This window comes from Cryptomeria japonica, chromosome 9, assembly GCF_030272615.1.
Source record: "Cryptomeria japonica chromosome 9, Sugi_1.0, whole genome shotgun sequence".
NCBI lineage: Eukaryota > Viridiplantae > Streptophyta > Pinopsida > Cupressales > Cupressaceae > Cryptomeria > Cryptomeria japonica.
Genome location: NC_081413.1, coordinates 696,832,726 through 696,850,400, shown reverse-complemented (window position 1 = coordinate 696,850,400; position 17,675 = coordinate 696,832,726). Strand labels below are relative to the sequence as shown.

The 17,675-nt window shown below is 34.2% G+C and overlaps 2 protein-coding genes across 3 annotated transcripts in view; both read left to right on the top strand.

Moving 5' to 3' along the window:
• LOC131073942 (ALBINO3-like protein 3, mitochondrial) overlaps positions 1–17,675 on the top strand; it is a 244,326-nt gene that overhangs the window by 220,284 nt on the left and 6,367 nt on the right. The window lies entirely within an intron of this gene.
• On the top strand, positions 13,058–13,792 carry LOC131858172 (uncharacterized). The gene is made up of 2 exons (XM_059211277.1): positions 13,058–13,285; positions 13,394–13,792. Exons 1-2 carry the CDS (start codon positions 13,058–13,060, stop codon positions 13,790–13,792), a joined length of 627 nt encoding a protein of 208 aa, XP_059067260.1.

Here is a 17,675-nt window from a genome sequence, read left to right as displayed (position 1 = left end):
TCACAAGACCAGTCCTGAAACTGAATTTGGCTAAGGCATCAGCATTCTTGTCCATCCAAGATGCCTTCTAGAAACAAGAGTTGGAGTGGGAGATTGCTTTTGCCACTTGCGCAGATGATTTGGACAGATGGGAATACAAGATCAACATGTTGCCACATGTCACCATGGAAGAGATTGACTCAATTGTGTCCAGATTCATTGAACACATTGCTGCTCGTGAGGATAAGGATGCGCCTTCTTAGGATATGGCTAATTACGCCACTTGTCTAGTATGCATTTGTCTCTAGTTTTATTTTTAGAAACTCTATCTAGGGTTGTGTTGTCTCGATCTCAATTGTTGATCTTAGATTGATCTCGGCCATTCATTCATTATTTAGAACTCTATATAAACTCTCATTCTCTCATTTCGTTGTTGTGGAGAGATTATGAAATTGTTGCTTAGAGCTAATTGAATAATAAAAGTTCATTTGCAAGTGTTTGCCTTAAAATCTTATTGTTATTAAGTGGTTGCATGGTTGCACAACTTTCTTCAACAATAGAATAGTTTTGCTTTCAAAGTTGTTAGATGAATGAAGGATTTGATAGTTTAGATTGGTGAAACTTTGCTCATACTTTCTTTGGATGGATGATTTTCGTTCAGTGTGTAAAGTTAGCCTGAGCTTATGATGTGGATGCGTTAACTTTTGCTTGGAGTAAATATTGTTCGATTGATGGGATTATTCACAAGTATAAAAATCTTAAGCACAACCTTAGAAGATTGCACCCTCTTTGCGTAGTTGTCCATGTGTGGCGAAACAAAGTGTCGTTATTAGTTTCACCTAGTCTTTATCATCTCTTGAGTTCATAGGAATAGCATAGAAGTAGCATAGAACTTCTGAACCCTTATCCTTTTTATCCTTTTTTGAGGAAGTCCAAAATCTATAAATCTAAAAACAAAAAAAAAAGATTATTCATTGCTGTATTTGTCTAAGTCCTAGCTTGTGAATGATATTAGTCGAGCATAAGTCCCCCTTGTATTTCAGCATGCACAACCAAGGAAGCTATCCAACATTAAGTCGCCTGTTCGCACATATAGACCTTGGAGTCACCTTGTGGTCTTTCTCGCAATCTTGGCACAAGTAGTGATTTTGTTCAGGAGAGGATAGAGTATCCTTGGATTTTTTATTCTAATGTTCGGTATATCATAAAACATACACCAGCAGTACACATACTATCGTCCTTGGTATGGGTACATGTGGACATGATGTGAATATCATATTTGCATGTATCCAAAAATACACCTATTTTAAGCTGTGCTTGATTCGTCTAGATTTGGACGTCCAAAAAACTATCATCGAATTTGAACTGAAGTATTGTAAAATTCTAAAATTATGAGCAAAATACTGATATAAAAAAATAAATCTCATAAAAACCTAGCTATAATGATTTTAATGACATTCAATGTTTCCGAAGGGTGCAACCATTTCATTACACCTAGCTATGATCGATCTCTATGCTATCTATTAAGTTTCTAGGACTGCCGCTTCATTTTGTGACTCATTATTTGCCTCATAAAAAATTGAAACATTTTGCCCCCACATTTTTGCAATTCTTAATTTGCCTTTCGAATTTGCCCCTATGTTTTCAAATATTTTGTTGGTTTATATTTTTTAAATAATATTTTATATTTTTATTTTACATTATAAAATATAATTTGGTTAAATATTCTTAATTGTTTTAAAGAGAGAATATTTTTTAAGTTAAACATAAAATTATATTTACTATATTTTTAAACATCAATCAATTTTTTTAATATAAATATTCTAGTTTATTTTAAGATTTATATTTATTTTAAATTATTTAAATATAAATATTTTATTTCTATTTTTACTTATATTTAGAAAACTATTTTCTTTTTAACATGCTCTTGTGTGTTTAAATGTTTTTTAGGTACATATTTTTTATTGATATTTCATATTTGTATAATCTTATTTTTTATTTTAAATTAAAAAATATAATTTGATTTTATATCCTTAATTGTTTTAGAGATAGTATATTTCTTATGGATCAGAAAGAAAGTTACTATATTTCTTAAGTTAAACATATAATTGTATTTCATATATTCTTAAAATGAATCTAAAGTTTCCTCCTGTTAATGGGCTTAGGAAGGTTGATCTTCCTCATAATCCTCGGGAGCGTGTGGTTTGGAAGGTGCCGAAGGAAGGATGGGTTAAAGTTAATTTCGACGGGACATTGATCGGAAATCCTAGGCCAAGTGGGTGAAAGAACCCCAGCCAGGCAATACTGAAATTTTCCTGATTTTGATGCTGCTGTTTGAAGGTTTTAAAATTGTTTTCTAAGGTTTTTTGCTTGGGTTTTGTTGCCAATATTTTGTATAGAGTTTAATCATGAATAAATTCCAATGAACCAATACTTTTGAATTCGAAATACAAAAATATAATGGACTGATAATCAATTTCACAAGTTTGATCTTGGAACAGCAGTCCAATAATTTTTCAGATTCAAGAAAAATAATTCACCAGGACAACAAATTGCATACCATGAGCTCAACACCTAACATGGAGAGGGTTTTATTGATGAATTGAAAAAGAACACAATCTATGAGCTCCCAGCTGCAACAGGTGGCTCCAAATAGCTATATTTGATCCTACAAAAATTAGCAAAAACAAATTCTGGAGATTTACTGACTCCCACGCCTGGCTCCCTTGCTGGCTTATTCAATTTACTGACAAAACACAATCTGAATGAGAAATCTATCCCTTTAGCCTGCTGAAACTACTGAAATACTGCTGTGAAATGTTGATCATACGATTTGCATGAGATTTATGCCCTTAATTGGTTGGTTCGATCATGATTGGCATCTAGGAGACTGCAAAGAGGTACAGCTGCCTAAGAAGGCTGTACGGATGGCTTAGGGAGTGAAATGGCTGCCTTATGGAAATCTCAAACCCTCCAGAATCTGCAATAAATTCTGAAGTTCACCGAAATAAGTGTATTCTGAAGCACCAATAGGAATTCTGTTTGAATCCCTCTCTCCTGTGGATTGTAGTTTCGTCCGATTCACCTACCTCCAAGGAGTTTTCGTTCCAGAAGACCTGCTGAATATGTAATGTCCCCTTAGTATATTATGGAATAGGGACTTTTAATCTTGCAAAGATCAATTGCAAGAGACTCCTTTCCTTCAAATCTCTATAATTACTACGAGTTATGATTAATGATATAAGGTATCTCTTTACATGCTTCAATTATACAGTTGACAAAAATAATAATATCTTACTTCAAGAACAAAATATACAGTATATAATTATAAGCTAAATGTTCTTGTCAATATCACTGCTCTATCTGATTGGATGACTAGATGTAAACTAAGTGAATTGCTGTGTTTATATAGTTGCACTTAGTGCAATGATCAATAGGATCTCTGCTATGTCTGATGTAATCCTTTATCATTATATGCAATGAGATGTAAGATAATATTGCTTGTAGCAATATTGGCTGTTATCTCTAATATGACCTCTTAAACTATACAATGTCTGGTATATATTATCGTCTATAGTGATATGGGTTGTTGTTTCAAATATGGATATATAACCTGGCAACAATAATCTGTTGTTGTGTCTGATATATTATTATATACGATCTTTCTTTGGAATCAATGGTGTTGTCTCTGATTTGGAATTATATGCTTGCAACCGAATAAGCCAAGTTGGCCAATGCTCACAAGAGCAGATCCAATTAAGGATCAAAAGTAAATAAGTTTCCCAGTTTTTTTTTTTTTTTGATGATTGAAGTGATTTTGAATACCTCATTATAGCTTGTAATTGGAATGATAAGTCACGTGGCAAAATACATGACTCATGCCTATTTATCATCACCACCTAATCGCACCATTTCATGGTAAGTATTGTTATTGGTTTAGATTTTCATAATCAGCATCTCTTCTTGAAGATATGCTTGATTATAATTGGCGAGAGAATTAAGAATGTTAATCATTAGTGGATGCTAACTTTTAATGATTGTCTTCTACTTCTTCAAATGGCTATCGCACAGCAATATACAAAGCTCTACTACTGGATTTGAATCCTTCATTTATCAATCCTTAAGATACTGTTATCATCGATGACTAAACCCTTGTCTTTTCCTCAACCGATTAATAATACTAGTTGCTGTCTCTTAATTCATAATGATCTCCATCATTAATTGATATTGCCATCGATCAAGATAACATTATTAATGCTATCTTGGTGACTATAGTTATCTTTTTATTATTCTTCTCATATCTGATCATAATAATATTATCGATTATGATTGTGCTGTTACTAACTAATGGTTGGTTAGAGCGATATTATAGTTGATCATTTTTAAACTACAGGCTGTTAACATCGACGAGTAATTAATTGATAATATAAATTGTAATCAGCGATCTTCTCCATACTGGTGATAGATTCAGTTGCTAATGATGATTATTATCTGTGAAACAATCTTTATAAACTTTTGATATGTTGCATTATTACTGATACTGCTGTATATCATGTTCCTTGCTGTCAGATGCCTTCGACGATTTTCCAAAGGTCATTATAATCGCTATTGATTAGTCTATTTACTTGACATTAATTAATTAATCTTCCTTAGCTGGCCGTAGAGGTAATTATCATGTTGATCATTGAGAACGAGATAATCTATTTGCTTTTGTAGTGATCATTTGACTGATAATCTTGACATGCTTTCTAACTGATATTTCCTGGTTAATATAATCTTTCATTGCAAATTGGTTTGGTAATCGATCCTCTCCTCAGCGATAATAATTGTTGGGTGAACATGTTGCTTGTCTAATCATGTTGCTTGCTACATTCATTATCTCATCTTTGCATGATAAAGATTTGTCTTCATATGATCAAGGGGTAGATGGTATGTTGTGGCATCCATACTTCGTTCATGTTGTCTTGATGATGATTGATAAAGGATGTCATCTTGATATCATATGAGCTCTTTGTCTAGATAATAGAAGGAGCTTTCTTAATATTAACAATACTCGACAGAGTCTTTCTTTGGGACATCACAAAATATCATCTCCAGAGCTCAATTCTCAACCTGCTGATGTAAAAATGAAATTAAAGATGCCAAAAAGAAGACCCCTCTTGTCGCTTTATTACACTCCAACCCTAATCGTACCATTTAGGGTTCTCATGCTTTATTTTCAATGAAATTTATTTAATAAATATTTCCCAAGCAAGCTCACCCAACTTGAGGGTCTTATTCATCATTGACTTTGCCCAACTTTTTAAAACAACATTATGCCTAGGGATGCGTTCCATGGGGGACCTTTTTAAATATTTAACTCAACTTTGCACTTACTTTATAGGCACTTTAATTAATCTTTTTCTATTTTTAGAAAAATTGACTATATTAAAATAACATTATATTATCAAATAATAACACTTCCTAGCACCGAATTACCAAGTATAAAGCCCCACATGCCAGAGATGACATCTCCTATTCACTGAATTTGCCTACGGAGATGGGTAAAAGACAAATCTCTATATCTAAGTGACCTACTAGGAAAGAGGGGACATTACAGTCCTCCCTTCCTGGGTTTGCTTGCCCTCAAGCAATTACAAAGTGTGATGCTGAAGTATCATCTCCCCTTCTCACATAGCATCCTCTATAGGCAACTCCTTCCAGTGCACCAAGTATTCCCTGATCACTTTGCTCCTCAACCTCCTCTCTCTCATATCAAGAATCTCTACAAGAATCAGAATCAGTCGACCCTCCTCTGTAATGTCCCCTACTAGGTCTAGCCTTGTTTTCCCCGTAATTAATCCATCCCAACATACTTATGACTTAAACTAAATAGATTAGGAGACAAATTATCTTAAATATCGCATTTTCCAACTTCTTAGATACCGACACTCATAACAGAGAAACATAATCTTCTTTCTAATATTGAATTAATAATTCAATTTGGTTTATAATCTTATATTTACTTGTTCATTCAAATTGCTATTTGTATTTATTTTCAGATAATATTATAATATACATTTTACTACAAAGCAGTTCTTATAAGGTATTATAATAATTATAATCATTATATTATATTATTTTGTATTATTATATTATTATTAAGTTTTTTCTGATTATACCATTTAATATAGTTATTGGGCTGATCAACCCACATATATATATATAAATTAATATGTAAAATCAAATTATATTCTCTACAATAAAAATTATTAGCATTGCCAATCGCTAAATCTCTAATTATTAGTTATCTAATAGCTGCAACAGCAGACAGATCTGACATGCATCAGATCTGGTCTGCCACTGTGACTGTGACCAACTATGACTGCCTTATGTATTGTAGTGTATAACTTACTTTACTGTTAATTAATATAGAACATTTCCAATGGTTTAATTCAGATTTTATATTCACTCTATTAGTAATTAACCAGTTTATACCTTACGTCTTACTTGTGGACCCGATCATGCTGAAAACTTGACAAACATGGAGCAATCACACAATTATACAATACAAGTGTACATGTACACATACAATGGAGCAAACATATTGAAGACACAATCAATACATAAATATCAACAAATTATGAAATGTATATACAGTTAAGAGAACATACATCAGGTACATGAATACCCTTAAAGCATGAAGCAATACATAGAAGTCATGTAACACAAAACCATAAGTATATATATACGAAGTATGAAATAGCACACATGTAAACATGGAGTAATATACATAAGGCATGGAGCATAGATGCAACATTCTTGTAAAATACAAAGTAATATACCAATATACAGAGACACAAACATGCACAGAAGACAAATAAGACTTGAAGCAATACACAAAAATATGTAGGGTACAAAGCATATATAAGAAAGGCACTCATGGAGTGGACATGTTGAAGACACGTCAATCATGAAACAACACATAGAGACACATGGCATTCTTGCTGAGAACATGAATACAAGTAGTATATATACATACAATTCATGAAGCATTCATTAAGAAGGTGTATGATGTGATTATGTTGAAAACATGACAACATTAAACAATCCCACAAACATTAATACAAAACATAAATATATAACATGGTGCAATCAGGTTGAAGATACATAGTAAACACATAATCATAAATCATTTACATAGGCAACAATTATTGTTTACAAGATCATAAAGGTAATTCATTCTATTATAAGAATTTGAAACCAGAATACAATCAGGTTTGCCCAACCGTCCCATATTGAGCCCAAAAGTGGTCACACGCCCTTCTAGCCACCGATGGCGTGGGTCTTATCCCCTAGCTCATACCTTGTTTCCTTAGTACTAGGTTTGCCCAACCGTCCCATATTGAACCAAAAGCAGTCACATGCGCTCTGGCCCCCTATGGCGTGGGTCTTGATCCCTAGCTCATACTTTATTCCATAGTACTAGGTTTGCCCAACCATCCCATATTGAACCAAAATCACTCACATGCCCTTCTGGCCCCCTATGGCGTGGGTCTTGTCCCCTAGCTCATACTTTATTACATAGTACTAGGTTTGCCCAACCGTTCCATATTGAACCAAAAGCAATCACATGCCCTTCTGGCCCCCTATGGCGTGGGTCTTGTCCCCTAGCTCATACTTTGTCCCATAATTACAGTTTTCTTATGCCAGGGAGTCAGTGGATGGGAGTGGTGGCTGAATTCTGTCAAACCCAAGCCCAAGAGTAGTCACGCGCCCTCCTGGCCTACTGCTTCATTAACATTCAATAGGTGACTCACTTGGGTGGGCAGCGTCTCTCCATTACAGATCCCTTTCACTTCCCCGGGATAATATTAAGTGCATACTAATAAGTTTATATATATGTTATTGGTTATCAACATCAAATATGTATTTTGAAATGTGGTTTCCATATAACCGCAGGTTAGAGCATATACTAGAAATAATACTGGTGGTTGTTTACCTTTCCTTTGGACTCGTGCGTATTCCTTTTCTCCATTATTTTCTTCCTCTTATATGCATTAACTGACTCCTACAGGATGGCAGGAAAGATTCTCAGATACCACTTGTAATGTCCCCTACTAGGTCTAGCCTTGTTTTCCCCATAATTAATCCATCCCAACATACTTATGACTTAAACTAAATAGATTAGGAGACAAATTGTCTTAAATATCGCCATTTTCCAACTTCTTAGATACCGACACTCATAACAGAAAAACATAATCTTCTTTCTAATATTGAATTAATAATTCAATTTGGTTTATAATCTTATATTTACTTGTTCATTCAAATTGCTATTTGTATTTATTTGCAGATAATATTATAATATACATTTTACTACAAAGCAGTTCTTATAAAGTATTCTAATAATTATAATCATTATATTATATTATTTTCTATTATTATATTATTATTAAGTTTTTCCTGATTATACCATTTAATATAGTTATTGGGCTGATCAACCTATATATATATAAATTAATATGTAAAATCAAATTATATTCTCTACAATAAAAATTATTAGCACTGCCAATTGCTAAATCTCTAATTATTAATTATCTAATAGCTGCAACAACAGACAAATCTGACATGCATCAGATCTGATCTGCCACTGTGAATGTGACCAAGTATGACTGCCTTATGTATTGTAGTGTATAACTTACTTTACTGTTAATTAATATAGAACATTTCCAATGGTTTAATTCAGATTTTATATTCACTCTATTAGTAATTAACCAGTTTATACCTTACGTCTTACTTGTGGATTATTTGTTATTATTATAACAATGTCATAATATTGCTCTAATATGACACTGTCGGTTTTGGATTGTGGTTCATATCACAGTTAATTTACATATGTGCTGATGTATTGAAGTAATGCTGAATATTATAATGCAGATTATTCACTGACACAGTAACAAATAATTAATACGTAATTTGTGATGAATGGTAGTTTAGTTGTTTGCTGAGTCCCCCATTACTTAGTCACCACGATAGCCAATAATCACTATATATATTGGCGCACCTTAGAATCCCCACACCAAAATTATCATACAAACTATATCGTCGATGCCCTTCAATGTTTTATTAGTACTTGTCGTTAGGCAATACTATTGTAATGAGTTTTTTGTTTTTCTAGCTAACTAGTTATTAAAAAAGTTAATGTGAACCAATCATGAACAAGTTTTAACTTTTAATTTTTTCAATCTTTTTATTTAGGAGAGCCTAGTTGTACAAATTTTAACATTATAAATCCCGAAAATTATTTTTTTGTACACTTATTGGCTAAATACAATTTAGCTGTTATAGAGCGGATTTCTAGGAAATCCAAAATAAATGGATTTAGTGGCAACTATATAGCCAAAATTATAGGTAAATTTAGGGAAAGTTTGATGTCCAGAGGCAGCAGATAGATTATGATAGAAAATGTCTCATGCTCCCTAAAAAGTCTCACGTGTTTGGGCCAAATTTAATGGACATTCTTTATTCACTTTAAGAAACGACATTTCATGTAGCGTCTTCACTAAAATTTAATCGATATTATTACTTGATTCTTTTTCCTTAATTTTTAAATTTAATTTAACTTTATTTAGTCCTTTTCAAATTTAGTGGTGATTTCCAATTTTTTTTAATTATATATTTTGGTGTTTGTTTGTTTTTTTAATTAAAGTTTGTGTTAACATGATGAGGAGGGGTCACTAAATAGAGTACTACCAACGAACAATTAAAGTGTGTATATATTTTATCATTAATTTTATTTAGCTATTTGTCACTTACAAAAAAATATATTATAAACGAACATATTTTTGAATTTATCTTCAACATGTATATTATTTATACATGTTGAAAAGAAAAAATTCTTTAGTACTTATATTTTCATGATAATATAATAATACAAATTAAAGTAACAATATACTAACTATAATTTAATAATATAAAAATGATAATATACTAATAATAATTTAATAACAATATAAAATAGTATATTAATAACAATGCATTTTTAATTATTATAATAGAAAATTGTTTATTATATTATTTTTATGATATACTATTTTATATTATTTTTATTGTAAATTCATGTTCTTGTTTTTCTAATTATAATAATTAAAAATGTTTAATTAAAAATATTAGGGTTAGAGTTAATAATAGGGTTCAATTAGGATTGGAGTTGGTGTTCCTGAGATTTAAAATGGGATTATAGGGTTAGGGTTTAATTAGTATTAAGGTTACAATTAATATTATGATTAGAGTTAATGCGGCTAAGATGTAATTACATATTTTCTTGATCAGCAAAACCTTCACATACCATAATTAAAATATAGTTATTAATGTGTTATTTACAAAATATTTTATAATTTTACATTTAAGACAACACAATTGTAGAAAGATAAATAATATAAAATAAATTAAATTAAACAATATACTAGTTACAACTAATAAATTACTATTTCAACTACAAATTAACAAGAAAGATAAATAATATAAAATAAAGTAAATTAAATTAAACAATATATTAATTACAATTAATAAATTACTATTTCAACTACAAATTAACAAGGCAAGTACTCACCACTATGTGGCACTTGTTTGCTATTAACAATACTCATTAAGCGTATTGTCCAATGATAAACATCTGACTTGTAATTGGTCTAAGAATATGGATGGCCCATGTTAATTCTTTTTCAGAGTCTTCCAAATAAATATTTTTGTGTAGCCAAAGACTATCTAGTTCAATATACTTCTCTCACGATAGTTCCTGTAACAAACATTATAATTCTCTATATGAATAAGACGATTTTCTCTCTGAGGTCTTCGTCCTTTAGTCTTATTGATATAATATGCAAATTATGTTTATAGTTTATAATATATAAATCATATTTATAATATAATATTAATTATTTTGATTTGAATATTTCAAGAATATTATTAGTAATAAATATTAATTAAATATTAATATTTAAGAAATCAATAAATTTCAAATAGTCGCTCGGTGGTAATTATTATATTAATTAATAATAATAATAATTGATATATATATATAAGGATCAAGGAGGGGACATGACATCCTCATCTAGAGGTGGCAAATCTGGCAATGAGATCACATGCTGTCCCAAAGCTTTCTTCAAGCAAGATACATGAAAGACATTATGTATCTTACTCTTTGTAGGTAACTCAAGCTCAAATGCTACCTCTTCGATCCTCCTCAATATCCTGTAAGGACCATAAAATTGAGGCTTGAGTTTCTCTGCCCCACTTTTCTTAAGAGTACTCTGCCTGTAGGGTTGTAGATGCAAGAATACCATATCACCAACTTCAAAAGTTCTCTCAATCCGATGTCGGTCTACATACATCTTCTATCAATTATGTGCATGTAGTATCATAGTTTTAAAACTCTTTGACTCGCCTCGGACTCGCCACGGACTCGCGAGTCCTTTGGCGAGCCGAGTCGACTCGCCTAGGACTCGCGTGGCGAGTCCAGGCGAGTCCCTGCGAAAGACTCGCGAGTCTTTCGCAAAGACTCGCGCGAGTCTTTCGCTCGGACTCGCGAGTCTATCACAGGGACTCGCGGGCCCAGAAAAAACGCGCCCGTGGGGCTTAAAACCAATTTTTTTTTCATTTTTTGACTTCAATTTGGGTTTTTTTTGGCTGGAGCAGGTTAGAAGGGTTTGGAGGAGTAGAGGGAAGAAGGAAAAATCAGCAAGAGAGATCTAGGTAAGGATTTTTCTCCTTTTTTTTTTTCATTTGAATCATTTCATTGTTTTGAAACTGAAAAAAATCTTGAAAAACAAGGGGATATGCTGCCAAATTTTTTTCTATTTTCTTTCCTAAGTTATTTCCTCTTTTTTTTTCTTGTTTTTGAATGCTATTTTTCCCAAATGATTCATTGTCATTTTTTTTGTTGATTTTCCATAAAACCCTGCTGATTTTTTTTTTTTCATGTTAAATCAGCAATGGCAAGTTCAACTCCAAGGGCAACCCCAAGGTCAGGAAGACAAAGAGATAAAGCTTGGAAATATGGGATTGCAGGAAGCAAAAAGGGGGAGGTCACTTGCACCGAATGCACAAGATGGATGACTGGTGGAATCAATAGATTAAAATACCACCTTGCACAAATACCTGGATATGGTGTGGAGGCATGCCCCAAATCAACTCCTGAAATTATTAGAGAGATGAAGGCCATTCTTGCTGAGAATGATATGCATAAGGAAGAAAGGCAAAAAACAAGAGAAGCCATAGCAGCTGCAATGAATCCCACATTGTCCACTTCGGGTCCCATTGGTCATAGTCGGGGTCATCAGTCACTTTCATCTTTTGGTGACAATGAGGGTGAGGCTAGTGGCACTCCTGTTACATCAGACCCTAATTTTTTTGTACCACGCAATGTTCCAGGTGCACAACCTTCACTTGAAGGTACAGGATGGAATAAAGAGAAGCATGAACAAGCACGGATAGCAGCTTCAAACTTTTGGTTTTACAATAATCTATCTTTCAATGCAGCAAACAATGTGTATTGGGAAAGTTTTGTTAATGCATGTACAGTGGCGGGTAAGGGGTTTAAGGCCCCAACAGGTCATGACTTCAGTGGGCCATTGCTAGAGAAAGCTGTGAAAAATACAGAAGGTGTGGTTGATGATCAGAAAAGGTATTGGAAGAGAAAAGGATGCAGCATTTTATCTGATGGATGGACAGATGGACGGAATAGGACTCTTCTCAACTTCTTGGTGGCTTCAAATGGTGCAATGGTATTCATAAAGTCTGTTGATGCCTCAAATGAAATAAAAAATGCAGAGACTTTGTGTAATCTGTTGGATGGTGTGGTTCGGGAAGTTGGAGTTGAGAATGTTGTCCAAATTATCACGGACAACGCAGCTGCATATGTATCTGCAGGTAGAATGCTTATGCAGAGGCATCCTTCGATTACATGGAGTCCTTGTGCTGCACATTGCTTGGACTTGGTGCTAGAGGACATTGGGAAGATTGGATGGGTGAAGAAGGTGGTTGAAGATGCAAAAGTGTCACCAAATTCATCTACAACCATACTTGGGTGCTTGCTTTGATGAGAAAATACACAAATGGCAAGGACCTTGTGCGACCTGGAGTGACACGATTTGCTAGCCACTTTATCACTTTGCAGAGCATTCTTAGTGCCATTCCTCATCTTAAGCAGATGTTTGTGTCAGATGCTTGGTTGGGGTCTGCATACTCCAAAAGACCTGAAGCAGAGAAGATTGTGACCATTGTTTTTGATGATGGGTTCAATAAAAGTGGAGAGGAGTTGACTGCGGTAAGTAACAAACACAAAAGTAAAGTTTATACAATCTTGTCTATTTGCTGATTTTATTTTTTAGGGGTTGATTTTGTATTAATTTAAAATTTGTTTTAATTTTTTTAGGTGACAGAACCTTTGGTGAGGGTTCTTCGTATGGTGGATGGAGAGGGCATGCCAATGGGTTTCATTTATGAGGCCATGGATAGGGCCAAAGAGGCCATTTCACATTACTATCGTGGAAATGCAAGAAAATGTGAAATCTTTTGGTGCATCATTGATCGTAGGTGGACAAACCAACTCCACCAACCGATACATGCCTTCGCCTACTTTTTGAACCCGAAATTCTACTTCTCTGATTCATTTAGGGCTGATGAGGAGGTCATGGCAGGTGTTATTACATGCATTGGTAAGATGACACCTGATCCTGAGTTGAGAGACAAGGTTCTTGATGAGTTGGAGGTGAGATTTGACATTTGCAATTGCTCTATCTTTATTTATGAATTCGGAAATGTTCATTATTGAATTTGAGTTTGACACTTTGACTATCTAGTATCTATTTCTGAATTTGGAAATGTTCATTCCATTGTTCAAGATCTACAAAAGTGCAGAGGGGAGACTCTTCTCATCACAACTAGCAATTGATAGGAGAGGAAAACAACAACCAGGTAAAACATTTAGTAACTTAGTTCAATAGTGCAAGAAAAAACCTACAAACTTGATTGTTACATTTTTTTCTCAATTCTAATATTTCTAAATGTTTTTTGTAGATTTATGGTGGGAGAATTATGGTGCCGGCACGCCTAATCTTCAAAAGATAGCTATCCGTGTTTTGTCTCAGCCATGTAGTGCTTCTGGGTGTGAACGAAATTGGAGTGTCTTTGAAAGCATTCACACAAAGAAGAGAAATAGATTGTCACAAAAGCGGCTCAATGATCTAGTATTTGTTCGGTACAACCTTCGCCTTCGAGTTAGACAAGTGGAGGGTGTTTCACATGAGGCCATTGACTTGGATGAAATTGATCCATATGGTGATTGGACCATGAATGAACAAAATGATGGTGATGATGTCCTCCTTACCGAAGAAGAAATTGCAGAAATAGAGAGAGGAGCAGCACAAGATGCAGAAGGAGCAAGATTGGATGAAGATGAGGACGAAGATGAGGATGATGATGAGGACTATGACTTTGAAGAAGACTCATCTCACCATTTAGATACCACAACACCCACTGCTACTACTTCTAGCTCAAGGCCTGAAAAATTGAGCTATATTAGGAAAAATACAAAGAGGAAGATGTAGTCTTCTCTTTGGTTTGTTCATTCACATTGCTGTTTTTCACATTTGCAGTTGGACTTGGACATATCATTATATGTAATTTTGTGAACATTTATATACTTATGCTGCCATTATAGTATTATACATTTTAGAGTTGAAACTTGAAACTTGAATATGCTGCCATGAATGATGAAATTTCAAATATTGCGTGTTTGTACTTTGTAGATCATATGACATGTGTAATGTTTCAATTATGGCACTTATGTTCTCTAAATGCATTAATTTCTTTATGCTTTTTTGTAAAACTACGGTTTTTTTTTTTTGCCGAGTCTTTGCCGAGTCTTTCGCGAGTCTTTCACGAGTCCGAGTCCGAGTCCAAAATTTTGGTTTGCCGAGTCCGAGGCGAGTCCGAGATTTTCAACTATGTGTAGTATATTATCCTTAAGTGCTTTAAGGATATCTTGGCTGTCTTGAAGCCAATCTCGAGCTCTAGGCGCTCTGTTATCACCCAATGCCAAATCAATAAATGATAGAGCATCATATCCATACAATTCTCGGAAGAGAGTCATACCAATAGATATGTGTTGCATAGTATTATAGCAATACTCACTCAGATACAACCAACACACCCATGCTCTCTACTGACCTAAAACATAGTTATACAAATATCCCTCAACCCACTTGCTGACTATCTTTGTCTGACCATTCCCCTGAGGGTGGTAATTGGTGGTAGGAGTCAACTCTGTACTTGCAAGTCGGAATAGCTCCTGCCAAAATATACTCGTGAATCTGCTATCTCGATCACTATCAATGGACCTAGGAAGTCCATGGAGTCGGAACACCTCACGGAAAAATACCTATGAAGCTGTGAAGTTGGCTGCAATAGCAAAGAAGTGTGCAAATTTTGTCAATCTATCCATGACCACATAAATGCAATCCTTCCCCTAGACCCTCAGAAGACCAGTGATAAAATTGATAGATGCACTCTCCCACTTCTACTCTGGAATAGGTAATGGTTGCAGAAGACCCGCTGGGAAAGTATGCCCTGACTTGTTATGTTGACAAGTCAGACACTCACGAACATAGTGCAAGACATCATCCTTGAAACCCTTCCAAGAGAATCTCTCTCGTACCCGTTTGTATGTCTTAAAGAAACCAAGATGTCCTGCTAATGGCGTGTCTTGGATGTCATGTAGAATCTTATCCTTCAATTTCAATCCAAGATGAAAGATCCCCAGCCAATTTATACTGAATTTTTTCTAATTTTTGTGCTGCTGGTTGCTTACTGATTGGTGGTTTAAGATAGTTTTCTAAGGTTTTTGCTTGGGTTTTGATACCAATGGTTGTATGAAGTTTTGACCATGAAAGAATACCAATTTAACAATACTTTTCAACTTAAAATACTGAAATATAATTGACTGATAATAAAACTCAGAATTCTGATTTTAGGAACAGCAATATAATAATTTCAGTATTAAGAAATGTACTTCATCACTTCAACTTATTTCCATACTAGGAGTCCGGCACTCAACCAAGAGGGGGTTTTATTGACGAATCTTGAATAGAACACAATAGATGAGCGTCCAAGGATGTCCAGTGACTCCAATGGAGTTTATTTGCATCAACTATAATTAACAAAACCAAATATTCTGAAACTGCTAAGATTTGTGCCTGTCCTGCAAGCAAGATTATTGAATTTACTAAGTTTTCCTCAATGAATGACTAATCTAATCCCCATTTGCCATTTGTAGCTTGAAGAATTCATTAGATCTCTGCTGAAAAGTGATGACAATGAAGAACACTCCAATTTTAAACCCTCTACTGTGATGTATGGCCCAATTTGTGTATCCTGAGGCCTACAAGTGCTACGGCCAGCAAGAAAAGGGTATGGCTGGCCCAAGGAATAGTAGGGCTTCCTTTGGGGGTTTCCAAACCCTCGTCAATCTGCAAGGTAGAGTCTGAATTTTCTGATATAGATCTAAATCCGCTGATAGTACTCTCAATTGAACCACAAATAGGAATCCTGTTTTAATTCCCCACACTTATGAATTGGGTTTGCGTCCAATTCACTGATCTCCAAGGAGTTTTCATTCCCTAAAGGCTGATCTGTTGCTGAAAACCATTTGCAGAGCTCAATTCCAAAATAGCTGACGTAGAAATGATCAAATGAATCCCCAAAGAAACCCCAACATGTCACTTTAATAGCCTCTAACCCTAGCTGTACTAAATATGCTTGATTCTTATCTTCAAAAGCAATCAAAAAGTAAACAACAGAAAATTCTTCATTTTGAAAAAAACATACCTGCAAACAAACAACACTTCAAAAAAAAATCATGGTTGGGTATTACATCTTCTCAGTTCTTATCTCATCTTCTTTTCATGCTTTTTTTTTCTCTTTGGTCACAATCTTTGACCATGGGAGTTTTCTCTCTCTTTCTACAAATCTTCATTACCTTTTCCCACAAGGTTTATGATGTTTGTTGATCCCTAAGAAGGCTCGCGCCTTAAATAAGGGCAGTCTAGAAATTTCACAAATGTGGGATGTAGATTTACTTGCGGTTTGCGAAACAACCTCCGAGATTTTAGAAGATGGCTCTTCGTTCAATGAGGTAAAAGGAAAGGAGGAGGAAAAAGAAAGGAAAGCTAACTAGGAGTTGGATAGTGATGAGAGCAACATGCCCAGTGAGAGGGAATTGCTCCAAACTCATGATTGTTGTAACAGACTCGATTGCTTGAACGCTTTGCTCCTTGAATGTAGATATATGCTTATTTGATTTGAATTATTTGCTTAAAATGTGGATTGCTCATTTGAATATGCTAGACTTGAAATGGGAAAGGGAGTTGTATTTATATGCAACTTATACCTTTTTGAAATAAGAATAGATTTTAAAGAGCAAGGGCAATTCACACAAATTGTAAGGCCAACTTTTGTCCCTCAAAATTTCAGCCCATTTTGTCTGGATAGGGGCTCTTGGTGTCCTAGTCCTAGGAAAATGTGCTAGCGAAAGGGTCGGGAATAGGGGATTAAAGCAAGTTTGCCAAAATGGTTACGATATTAGGCACATTCACAGGTAAGTTAGGTACACATGCCAAAGTGGGTTCTAAACGTTGTATGAAATTTAGGACACTACA